Source organism: Mercenaria mercenaria, chromosome 11 (genome assembly GCF_021730395.1).
Source record: "Mercenaria mercenaria strain notata chromosome 11, MADL_Memer_1, whole genome shotgun sequence".
Taxonomy (NCBI): domain Eukaryota; kingdom Metazoa; phylum Mollusca; class Bivalvia; order Venerida; family Veneridae; genus Mercenaria; species Mercenaria mercenaria.
This window is the reverse complement of record NC_069371.1, coordinates 35,100,558-35,114,640: the sequence shown is the minus strand read 5'-3', so window position 1 is coordinate 35,114,640 and position 14,083 is coordinate 35,100,558. Positions and strand designations below refer to the sequence as shown.

The 14,083-nt window shown below is 35.6% G+C and overlaps 1 protein-coding gene across 4 annotated transcripts in view; it reads right to left on the bottom strand.

Annotated features, from left to right (window-relative positions):
• Positions 1-14,083, bottom strand: part of LOC123530882 (calcitonin gene-related peptide type 1 receptor-like) — a 123,195-nt gene that overhangs the window by 50,673 nt on the left and 58,439 nt on the right. For all 4 annotated transcript variants that reach the window (XM_053517119.1, XM_053517117.1, XM_053517118.1 and 1 more), the window contains one exon: positions 5,479-5,817. In XM_053517119.1, the coding sequence (XP_053373094.1) occupies positions 5,479-5,704 (226 nt within the window). In that variant the 5' untranslated portion in view covers positions 5,705-5,817. The remainder of the gene's footprint in view (positions 1-5,478; positions 5,818-14,083) is intronic.

Here is a 14,083-nt window from a genome sequence, read left to right as displayed (position 1 = left end):
AAAGTTTTGTTGTAACTTTCAATAGCATGACATTTATCTTTATCAAAATAACAAACGTCTCACATGTACCCTCGAAAGACGAATTATATGCGCAAACGAATATGTTCATTATGTAATATGAAAAGATACGATTTATTCAAATTTGGAAAAAATGAAGTGAACAGTGTTGCCGAAAATTATGTATTAGCTACTAATATTGATGGTCAACAGAACCATGATGAAGAACGCGGAGGTAAAATAAATTTAATTTATTAATAATTGAAAGATTCATCACAACCTAGCTGGAATAATTCAGCGCGATGTAACCAGAGATGCTATTAAAAAAAACAATGACTTTATGTGCATCATTAGATGCACATAAAATATCATGGACATTCCAAACAAACAATAACGCTAAAAACACAGTGTATACCGGAGCAAGTCATGCTAAGATGATACCATTGTACAATGTTTCCACTGAAGAACTCGTGCATATTTCGCAATACAAAGCTAATAATTATTTCACAACATTTATTTTAGTCTAAATAAAAATGGAATTATCGTCGTCAATGAGCTTTTTAACACGGGGACAAACATTTAGAATGACGACGTAAGTGACATCATGAAACCAGTATGATATCTGAACGTCAGTATGGAAACAATTAACCAAATGGACTTACTGAATTACCAAAAGCGTAAAAACACTAATACCGTGTTCACACTAGAAGATCGGTTTTATTTTTATCAGGCACTAATTGGCCATAATTGGTATTTGACATTTAAAACCCATCAAATATAATCTAGTTTGCGTCCACACTAGGCAAAGAAATGTGGTTTCAATATATACATGCAATATTGGAAGTTAACAAATATTTTGCAATAAGCAAAAACGGTTACAAAGAAGGTGGCAAACAGAAACAAGAAGGAGTCATTAATGTTTAAACTTCTGTGTTCATCTAAGACTTTCTGTTCATTCCATCTATAGTCCAATTTGAGCAGCAGCATGACTCTATATTGCAATTTAATGTTTTTGTTTCATCAACACTCCAATTACTTTTGCCAGTCATAGCATCAATTGTTTGATACAACAGAGAAACACATTGTATTCTTCCGCCAAAAGGTAAGATCTGTGGTTTTTTGGATTGTAAAACCAGTTATAACTCACATTTTCGTTCACACTTGTAAAATAATGTAGTATTACTTTTTAATATAGTATTAAAACCACCTCCAGTTTTAATGTTATATTACAGAACCTACTTGACCTTTACATAATTCACGTTAAGTTAACGTAGAATTAAAAACGTAGTCTGAACACGGTATTAGTCTAGTACACTGAAGTGTTATCCGGTTACTACAATCGGTTTAAAGATGAATGGCACAACAAGTGACTTGTAAGCTGCCACAATTAACATAGCCACCGTCTCTCTAACAATTATTATAACACTTCCAATTTTTATACACATTGACAACGTTTATACACTTGTTCAAATATAATATATCGGCGATTTTACGTTGTTTGTCTTAGGATGTGTCAATTCTGTTTATGTTTTAATATCAGAAGTGCATGCATAAGCCTTTTAAGAGATAAATATTTTAAGTTTGCTTGCCACTTTATACAGATAAGAAATAAATATTGATAATCATGATTGTTTGCTGTGTAAAACGTCCCAGCGACAGTTATACGGCGACTTTCCAGCTATTCGTGGTGGAGGGCGATCCAAAGCGCCCGTCCGTGGATTATTTTATAAAGGGAGACACCTGGGTAGAACCGGCGACCATCCGTAAGCCAGCCGGATGGCTTCACAACATGAAGAATTCTACGTCCCAAGTAAGGCTGTAACCCACATCGGTGAGAGGTAGGTGATTTTAAGTCAGAAACCTCAACCACACGGCCACAGATGCCTCTAATGTTTTTATGTACTTTGACACTTATTCATTTTGTTCATTCGCCTCCTTAATATATAAAACGTATTTGTCATAAACCATTAATAACATAAAAACTTTAAAAGAGATAAAATTTATATTTTTAGCAGTTAATATGTCACTGTCACGTCGTGATACTGTATTTTTACGGCAAGCAACTCTGTAGATAAATAGACATTTAAATATTTAAAATACTAGTATCGAGAAGAAAACGTTAAATTACTTAAAACGTTACAATCTTTGTTTTCAGTAATGTGTATGTAACAAGAAGGAGAAGTGTTGAACACGTTTAACAAATTAAAAAAAATAATGAAAACATTTAACTAATAGTAATCGAAAGCATCTTTTGAATTCTAAATTACTGCGCATTTCAATTTCCTTTATCGCAGCTTCCGTTTAATGGGGTCTCATAAACGGCACACGTTTGATATGCTTGAATTTCAATAAGGATCGTATCAAGTCTTGCATGCTAAGAGGAATTTCAGAACGATTCACAGAACACCCTGATACACGTGTAAAGCACCGGCACAAAGTCATTACAATGAAACAATATAGAAACACCGTGTTACACCACCTTTCGACATTAAGTGGCAAAATACACTTTGTCATTGGTCATATGTACACTAAATTCAACAACGATCAAATGTTACAAAGTTATCCCCGTCAGGTGCGTCTCTTCAAGCACTGCAAGGCCTCATAGTGGTAACAACGAGATTCAGAAGTGGATTATATGGTGGCATATTTCTGCAAACCACATATCCACTTATTTATCTCGATTTTTTTCGTAAAAATGTCACTTATTCAGTTATTATCTGGCAAGTGACAAAACTGCTTGTTATCCAAGACAGGACAAAACTGCCTGTTAGTGCCCACTACTGCCATCCACATATTCACTTTCGTTAACTAGGTCAGTTAGTCACGTCATGATTCGTAATATCCCGTAATCGTCCCCTACCATTATGGAATAAATGAAAATGCATAAAGGGGCATAACAACTATGCAAATTTATCATTCCAAATCCTGTCTACAGGCACAAACCATTAGGGGTGGCGGTAAGGGATTAGATGGATATACACTCATTCATTCTGTCACAGGGTGAGAAAAATGTGAAGCCAGACCGAGATTCGAACCCTGGACCTCGGAATACCGTTCCGATAATCTACGGACTGAGCTACCCGACCGTCTACACATTTTCTCCACGTTTTGTTATTCAAGTTCTATATTGTGACATATTTACCAACCATTTTGAAATTCGTCCTCGGATTTCAGCGGGTACTTTATAAATCAGGGAATTACAGGCGTTGGAGACTAACCAGTGTGATGCCGTCAAGGCCCCACGTTGGGTGCCAAATGTCACAGGATGAGAAAAATGTGCAACCAGACCGGGACTCCAACCCGGGGCCTCGGAATACCGTTCCAATGCTGTACCGACTGAGCTACGCGGCCGCCTGTAGATACGTTTTCTCCCCGTTTCAAAATTCAGAATCTATACCGTGACATTTACGTATAGCGGACGAAAAGTCTAACCGTTAATCGCCAATTTGGGTACGAAATTTAACTGGATCACAGTAACTACTTATTTATGTAAATATGTTGATGGCAGAAGTGGGCACTAACAAGCAGTTTTGTCCTGTTAACATAGTTATCTGGGTAACACGCAATTTTTCCACTTGCCAGATAATAACTGGATATGTGACATTTTCAGAGAAAACTGTCTACATAAATAAGTGGATATGTGGTTGGCAGAAATATGCACCATAGGATTGTTTTAAGAGGAAATGCGTTTCAATGGAGCATATTGGTTTTTGAAGTCCCCCATGTCAATGTATGAACGTAAGTTTTAGAAAATGACGAGCTAAATTTAGGGATGGCATTTAGTGAGTTCGACCAACTCGCATTTTCTTTGACAAATAGTTACACTCAAACAATTACCTGAGCGTACTGATTTTCTAAACACAGTGCGAAAAACAGGCTCATCATCATCTTCACCGCCATTATTATCATCATCCTCATTACTACCACCACCACCACCGTCACCGTCGTCATATTTTCAACATGTTCATAAATGAACACCATTTTTGTAATTTATTTTACATCACTTCAAGTTGATCAAATCTATATCATAATAGCTCTCTTGTTTTATTTTTCCAGACGAAATCGTTTCATAATATTTCTCTCATTGGTCTTATTAAGACGGGACGTCAGTACAAACACCAATTTTAAAGATTGTCACTAATACCGTTATGTTTTTTGAGTCAGTGAGTACATGTTTAACGCATTTTAGTCTACACTTCTAAATTACTTTATGCCTATGGCAAGCCAATTGTCCAATAATTACGTGAACCCTAGTTCACGGTCGAAAAACTAGGATTAACGATCGATTAACTAGGTTTTTCGAACGTAAAACTAGGTTTTTCGAGTACTAACTTATATTTTCGAGCGAAAACATAGGATAACCATAGTTCAGGCTCGTAAATGTAGGTTCACGATTGTAAACCCCAGTTCACGGTCGTAAACATAGGTTCACGTTCGTAAACTATGGTTTACGAGCGTGAACCGGGGTTAACGAGCGTAAACATAGGATAACGATCGTAAACGTATGATAACGACCGGAACTCATAGTTCATTCGAGAAACCTAGTTTATCAAACGTAAACCATGGTTTACGGTCGATATATTAGGATTATAGAATCAACAATGAATTTCGGGCGTGAACATGGGTTTACGGCCATGAACCTATGTTTACGGACGTGAACCTATGTTTACGACCGTGAGCCATAGTTTACGGACCTGAACCTATATTTTCGAGCGTGAACCTATGTTTACGAACGTGAACTTGGGTTTACGAGCGTGAACTTAGGTTTACGTTCGATAAACCAGGTTTTTCAAACGTAAAACCAGGTTTTTCAAATACTAACCTATTTTTTCGAGCGAAAACATAGGATAACGTCGTAAACCATAGTTCACGCTCGTAAACGTAGGTTCACGTTCGTAAACCCAAGTTTACGGTCGTAAACACAGGATAACGACCGAAATTCATAGTTCAATCGAGAAACCTAGTTTATCGAACGTAAACCTGGGTTCACGAGCGTAAACTATAGTTTACGCCCGGTATCTGATGTTTTCATTCGAAAATATAGGTTAGTATTTGAAAAACCTAGTTCTACGTTCGAAAAACCTAGTTTACCAATCGTTAATCCTAGTTTTTCGACCGTGAACTGGGGTTCGCGTAATTATTGGACAATTGGCTTGCCATATATGCCTAATAAAATATGGTAGCGAATATCTAGATCTAAATTCTGGCACATTTCTTTGGTATTTACTACCCAAAAGCATTGCATCCATTTTGAGTTAAATTCTCGCCTTTCTTGTTTTCTTTATTCCTTTCCAATCTCAGAACGGATTTTTTATGGAACACATAATTCTTTAATATTGTATCTATCTTTTGTCAATATACCGATAATTTATAACTTTAGAGAAATGGTAAGATTTCTTAAACACGTCTAACACTTTAATTTCTTCTTGCTATAATGTTTTAGACAAAAATATTATTTTTTTTAAACAAAGCTCTACTCACCATCTGACGGATATGGTGTTTTGTGAATAGAAGCATTGCAATCTTCTAACACGTGTCTATATTCCACGTAATCCAAAATATAATCCTTGGGCAACTCCATAGCTCCATGTGCATACTTGTTCTGCTCTGCTACAACTATATCATTGTCCCTTGACTGCACTATCTTACCTAACTTCGTAGTGGATTCCTCTACACGAGCCGTGAAATTTACATTATTCATTTCCATTTTTTTTGTTATTTATTTACACTACTTTAGATGGTTACTTTAATGTGTCAAACCACTTGTAGATTAATATGGTGTCACATATTTAGGCAGATGATATATCTTTACTCGTAAATCTGAAATTAAATGAAATTAGTATTAAAAAGTAAAATGACAAACATGTTTAACCCGTTGCATTGTGTTAGCTGAATGATAAACACGCATTGTAATATGAAATGCCGTAAACAGCTGTCTAAATTGTAACATAAATTGTATTTAATTATGTATATCTATATTCCTATTACTCACAATATGCATTTTAATCATTGAAATATGCGTTGAAATGTTCCATCAAATGAGCCACCTTCCTTCAACGCCGGAAAACGAACTATTTAAAGTACTATCTTTTACTCCACTCAATATTTGAATTCCAGGCGAAACATGTAACAGAAACGCATAATGCTAAATGAGGAAACCTTTAACAATGGATATGTAGAAACATCTTAAATGGCATTTTTAGCATGACTTGTCACAAATCTAACTAAATACTAATGAAACTAAAATAGACTAATTTAGTCTACAGTATGCAATGTCTACAATATACGATGCAAACTTTTTGCGATATTCTCCTTATTTATTAATTTGAATTAAATTATTCAATACAATATCATTTTTTACCTTGCTTACGGCAAAGGTACAATAACAAACACACAGTTAAGCAGATGAAAACATTATCCAGAAGAGAGAAAAAGAAAGAAATCATAAATTTTATATTTCTGCATATTATTGAGAATCTTTGATTTTTAAAGAAAATGAATTTGGCTTATTGAAAATAATTAACCTTTTAGATTAACAATTCATTATCAAATCGAACTTGTCGTACTTATGTTTCTATGTTACGTTTGTTTACAACTCTATACTAAAAGTATTGCATCCAACTATATAAGGATGAATTATGCGCCCCATGTGGCTGCATTTGAACTATGTAAAGCGCCTTTGAACGTGAAATTGATCATGAAAAGGGCGCTATATAAATCTGGTATAATAATAATAATAATAAATAATAATAATAATAATAATAATTGAGATGTACAATTTTATTACACACATAAAACGCTTCGTTTCAATAAAGTGGATGTATGCGCCGCAATGTATACATCCTGCACGCCAGTGTTTAAACAATTTAAGGATATCTAATTAGGTCATTTATTAATGCAAATTTTGTGTAAATGAACTTATAATTATAAACTTTCCAATGTAGAGATCATCATGTGAGATACCATCTGGGACTGACTACCATCTGGGACTGACTACCATCTGGGACCATCTGGGACTGACTACCATCTGGGACTGACTACTGGGACTGACTACCATCTGGGACTGACTACCATCTGGGACTGACTACTTCGCCTATATTCTTTATTAGATAAACAGATTAAACCTTTATGAGATAATAACTGACACATTATACGATGAATTATACTCTGATAAATGATACTTAATATAGTAAACATAATATATATCTTTTTATACGAATAATATGTAATAGTAGTACGGTTTGGGCTAATACAGGACTATATTACATTATCTTCACATGTACAATATTTCAAAATAGTTGATATTCTGGCTGTTACACTGACGTGCCTTTTAATAGGCTGTTACACTGACGTGCCTTTTAATAGTTCAGACGTATGACCCTTGCGATTTAAGTCAGTACTTTTGCAAAAGCTTATTAATAATTAAGGAGATGTTGCTAAGACAATTGTACTCTAGTACAATGCGTTTCTTGAACAGTTACGGAACAATAGGAAAAGAAATGGAAAATGACTAAGTATGGTAGTTTTTGGCTGCACTGCTACTTTATGTTTATAATATTTGAGATAACGAAAGTTTTCATTTATTCGGTGTTGTATTACCGATTGCCTTACAGATAGTGTCATATAACTTCATTTTTGTACGTAACAGAATGTTGATTATAACATGCATCAATAATTTCAAGGGTATTGACCTTGACTAAATATTTGAAATGTTAGTAGCCGTTACCTTCTACTTGTTAAAAGTTTTGGACTTCACGATATGAGCCGTGCCATGAGAAAACCAACATAGTGGGTATGCGACCAGCAAGGATCCAGACCAGCCTGCGCATCCGCGCAGTCTGGTCAGGCTCCATGCTGTTCGCTTTTAAAGCCTATTACAATTAGAGAACCCGTTAGCGAACAGCATGGATCCTGACCAGACTGCGCGGATGCGCAGGCTGGTCTGGATCCTTGCTGGTCGCATACCCACTATGTTGGTTTTCTCATGGCACGGCTCATATATTGTTAAGTAAAAGTCGAAAAGAATGACGTGAAGTAATTATTAATGTTCTGTCACAGTTAAATGCCATTTTTACGCTTAGGAATCTACATATTCCCTTCGAGCTTGTGTGGCGTATATTATTGCTTATTTAGATAGTGCAGAACGATAAAACGTTTTCTACTATGTAAAATTTGATTAAACTCTGAGATTCAAAAACGGCAAAAAAAACAACACAAAACAACAACAACAATAACATAGGGTTGTGTTCTTGATTTTTCACTAGACTGATTTGACAATTTTCTACCGCATATAAGTTTTCATAATTTTTACGGGAATTCGCAATTTTGTTTACATTTTCGTCATTTCTTTTCTACAATGTGGACTTTCATTGTCGTTAATAAACGTACGATCTATAATCTGTTGAAATAGAGTGTATAGGACCGTGTGCTTGATTTTGTTAGATATTTGCCCATGATTAAAGAGATCAGCAGATAAACAATAGTGTCTTCAATAAATCTCTCTACATTGCATACAGCATATTCCGGTGTATTATAAACGAAAGGATTTGAAAATATTGGATTCAAGGATAGATGTCCATTGGTACTCCTGTCTTGTTCGACTGTAGTTTGTATGCGAAGTCTGGAATATCATTAGGCCTATAGATACTAGCATTTCAGTATCCTGTGTATGTGTAGTTGAAAGAAATGTTAAATACACGTTTGTATGAACTTCCCATCAAATCTACCTATGGGAACTGCAGCAAATGCATTTGAATGTCTGATACTTTTTACGGAACAACTGTTAATTTTACCCATTTTAAATCGGTTCAATAATGCATTCATGCACTAAAATATTTTGTTCATGAATTTGAAATCTGTCTGAACCCGTTAAAATTGTTTGCAATTTTTAATAATCATAGTAACTGTTTTTAATTTTGATATCGTTTTACATACCAATCTTGAAATTTTACTACGGCTATTTCCAATTGCATTTAAGCACTACGAAAAAGTAAACTAATTATCAGCTATCTTTAAATCGAATTGTGAAACTTGAACTACAGGTCAACTAGAAACAGTCCTCTTTCTTCTTCCTTTCGTTAGAAATGAATTAAAATGGTTACAGGCACGTGCTTATTTGTATAATACCAACACCTTAAAATGTCTCCGTCGGGCTAGAAGTATGCCACTCATCTGTTTACTTATTGAAACATATGTCTTGCATTGACTTGGGTGGGCTTAATTATTACATAAATCTTTACATTACATGTATTCACTTTTACATGCATCAAGTATTTATGTGCAAACGCATTGACCTCCTTGATATTCTTATTTCAAACAATAACATGTTTAACTCGAGTAATAAAGTCTTTTGTTTATTGCCTTGTAAAACGTTTATGGCGTTATTATGCATTTTATAGACATAAAATCTGAAATAGACTTTGAGTGCAAATTCAATGCTCACAAACTTAATATGTTATGATGCGTTGTAAACTGACTAAACACCCAACCTGGGTTAACTAGTAACCTTCATGGTTATGCTGAAAAGAATTCATAATGACATCTTGTTTTCGCATGAATAATTACTATTTTCTCCTACCCAGTATCATTATATCGGGGAGGAAGCCATCCAGCTGGCTTACGGAAGGTCGGTGGTTCTACCCAGGTGCCCGCTCGTGATGAAATTATGCACGGAGGGGCACCTGGGGTCTTCCTCCACCATTAAAGCTGGAAAGTCGCCATATGACCCAAAATTGTGTCGGTGCGACGTTAAACCCAACAAAATAAATAAAACATTATATCGGGTATAGTTAGTTTAGATAGTGCTTAGTTGTTTGAAGTTCATTGTTTCATCGCTTTTCATACTACGATAGAAAAGAGTGAGTGAGTGAGTGAGTTGGGTTTTATGGCGAATCGACACAAACTGGTTATCCATCCGTACAGGGATATTAATATTAGTTTGCGCAATTTTTCACCATAATACGACCAGCTGATGTCAGGCACAAAACCAAGATCCCTAGCTCAGATGTCCAGGTCACGCGTGGAAGTCAAAGGTCAAAAGATTTTCTTCCAGTTTGGACTATAACTCTGACATCGTTAAAGTGATTTTGAAATTACTTGGCACAAATGTTCGTTATAATAAGATGACATGTCAAGTGCAACTCTCAGATCAACAGGTCAAAGGTGATGTCAGTTACTGGTTATTCCCACAGTTATACCAAAAATGCATGTATTAATGAAAATTTAAAGCAAATCAGAATTATATTTTTTTTTAACTTTTAATTCAAAAAAGCCGAAGCAACTTTCTTTCTTACCCTTTCAACGCCAGTAAATGTTGCATAGTGTTATTGCTAACAATGCTTTTAGACATGTCATCATACATCAATTTAAAAACCACATCTGTGTCAAAAAGCATCAAAAACATTATATTTATAATACTGACTTTATCTCAAAGTGTAAAAACGTTTACCATGATGTTAGTTTCTATGCTCATTTCAGAAGAAAACGCAAGATTATATGATTAACTGAATGATAAATTTCATATCAGCATATGTTATCCTTTAACCCTTAGCCTGCTGCAGGCGAATTTAACAGCCTTTGCAAACAGCTTGGAACCAGATCAGACGCCGATTAAACGGGCGTCTGATCAGGTTCCAAGCTGTTTGCTACTCTGACAATATTTCTTCCAATTTTGGAGCAAATTGAATGAACTTTACAATTTTAGCAGACGACATTTCCAGCAGACGACAATTTATCTAGCATGCTAAAGGTTAATATGGTCTGATTACATCTTTTATCTTAAATTCTAGTGTTACTTAAAACTGTGCAGTATGTCATCCCTTTGCAATTTAATCCCTGTAATCATATTTACTTCCTGTTCTTTCATTTCATACTGAGATACTACCATTAAGCGTAACATTTTAGTAGACATTAAATGAGATCATATTTTCTTTAGGCATTCAATGCAGTCACCTTTAAGTAATTTCACTGTGATGGTGTCATATGTAGATTTAATTGTAATAAAGCTTGCATCTTCAGCAAGGTAGTCAGATAATTCTAAAGCAAGTTTTTGAAAAGGTCAACTATAACGCAAAGTTTTGAAAATGTCAATATGTGTGAGCTCCTTTCTGAAGGTTGTTAAAGTAAAACGGAGGCAACTCATCGCAGGACAGAGCAGGACATTGGTCGCAGTACAGAACAAGTCAACGATCACAGGACAGAACAGGACAATGATCACAGGACAGGACAATGGTCACCTAACAGAACAGGATAATGACCAAAGGACAGAACATTGCAATGATCACAGGACAGAACAGGACATTGACATATATATTATATATATATTATACCGGATTTATATAGCGCCCTTTTCATGATAAACACGTTCAAAGGCGCTCTACATAATTATAGCAAACGCAGCCACACAGGGCGCGAAATTCATCCTCTACTAGTACAGATACAGAGCGATCTGACTAGAGGGACAGACATGTCCGGCTAACTTAGCCTAGCTCTTTGCGAATGGACTGTCTGGTTCTTTAACGTGTCTGGTGTATAGCACCGATACACGCGAAGCCGTCTTTCCTGGGAAGAACCAGTACAGGCCTCTAAGTTAGGTGGGAGACACTCAAGAGCATCTCAGAAATTTCCAGTGCCTGGGCCGGGATTCGAACCCCGGACCTCTGGATTGACAGTCAAGCGTGTTACCACTAGACCACCGGCCCACCTGATCACAGGACAACAGGACATAACAGGATATTTGACACAGGATAGAAGAGGACAATTATTACATGACAGAACAGGACAATGATCACTAAACAGAAGATGTCATTGAGTAAGATAAGTTTCAGAAATTTTCTCTATAACAGACAAACTTGGGTCAATCCGTAAGTTTAACGTTTGTACAAAGATGCATCGATGTATACATAGCTTTAGACAATGTTTTTACGCATCTTGTATATGGACATTCTGGCTAATTGCTGATCAATGGCAATAATATTAAAGTTAAGGAAATACATTTGTTTTGTTGATGAGGACACTGACTAAAGTCACTCTTTTAACGAAAACCTTTAATTTCTATGAAAGTGAATATGTAATAGATTTAAACACCTTGGGCCATATACACTAAAAATATTTTTCGTTGTGTTATTTGGTGGTGTTCTATTTGAATAAGCAAAGCAAATTAATATCTTTGCCTGGTCATAAAATGTAACAAAATGTTATTAAATATGCAACACGCATAATTCTTCAGTACATCAACTTATTATGTTGAACTCTGATAAACAGACACATTGAATTAACTCCATGATCCCAAAGGACCAGAAAGTATAACAACACTACTTGTTGCGCTTTCAAATCGCGTAAGGATTTCACTCAACTGTATCCAATATATGTCATATATAACAACATACGCTTGAAATCAACTGATGTACTAACTTTAAGAAGACTTATAAAGTTTATAACCTGTTTTACAAGTCATTTTAATTTAAGGAATGTTGTCGCGGAACAAGGATAATAACCAGTGAGAAAAGGTCAAAAACTAGTTTGTCTTACTTAAAAATAAATAATTATCATCTGAATAAAAAAGCAAAAGTTGACCCTATTAAGCTTAGCTGAAATGTCTTTTTAAATTCAATATCACAGAAATTAGCATGAGTTGCAAATGGAATTTTAATTTTGTGGTTGTTTAGTAATTATTGCAATTCTTTTGTTTTTCTAAGTCCACAAAAAAACTCCTTACCAGGTAGAGATACCTTAAAATACACCTAAACTTTGAAAGTAACATCTATGTTGTACCACAGAAAGGTTGTCTTGGTTTTTTCCTACGGACAATTATAAAAAAGTTACAATATAAGTTATTTATAGTAACAACTAAGGGAAGTTAATCCTTAAAAAAAATCCAAAGCAAAAAGTCCACACAAAAAAACTTTACAAGGTAGAAATAGGTCAAAATACCCCTCAAAATCGGATGCAATATGCATGTTGAACTACAGAAAAGTGGTCTCGATATTTCCCTACGACTAGTAATGAAAAAGTTACAATATAAGCTATTTATAGTTATTTAACAAATGGAAGTAATTCTAAAGAAGGGACCTGCGCATGACACTCCGTCTCATGTTGGTGTACAGTTGTGCCAAGTTACATCAAAATCCCTGCATGCATGAAGAAGAAATGCTCCGGACAAAGTCATTCTTGTGTCTGACCTTTGGCCTCTAAGTGTGGCATTGACCTTAGGCCTAGGGACCTGGTTCTTGCGCATGACACTCCGTCTTGTGGCGGTGAACATTTGTGTCAAATTATATCGCAATCCCCACAAGCATGAAGAAGAAATGCTCCAGACAATGTTTTCATTCTTGTATCCTTTGACCTCTAAGTGTGACCTTGACCTTAGACCTAAGGAACTGGTTCTTGCACAGGACACTCCGTGTCATGATGGTGAACAACTGTACCAAGTTTCATCAAAACCCATCCATGCATGAAGAAGATATGCTCCGGACAAAGTCTGTGGACGCCGCCCGCACGCCCGACCGCCCGCCAGGGGCGTTCCCATGATACGTCCCGTTTTTCAAACGGGCGTATGAAAATGATTAAAAATGACACCTTATTTCAAAGCGAGGTGATAAAAGATCAGTCATGACCTCAAACCGTCTGAAAGGCTTCTTGCATGTCTGAGCCACAATGATCCAGCTTTTCCACTGTATACGTTATAAGAAAAAGACGGCATGTTCATCGCGGCAATGTTATTCAACATATCAACACGGCATTAACAATGCTAGTCATGTACCAAAAATGAGACGGAAGTGAGGAATTGTTCTTATATCGAACCAGCAGTTTGGAACATTAGCATTTATATACATATATAGAAAGTAAGTCCAACCTATGATTAGTTACAATGGAACTGGACATTTATAAACATATAAACAGACCATATTGTAATGCGATAACTACTCCAATAATGCGAACAATAACTATTTTTATTCTATATCTATTTTATTTATCCAATCGTGAAAATTTATTTGCAACACGTGACCGTACAATATATTACCGTATTGGACGCACGTGCGTACAAAAAAAAACCCTGCATTTTTTCCCGTATTTGGACGGTTCAACA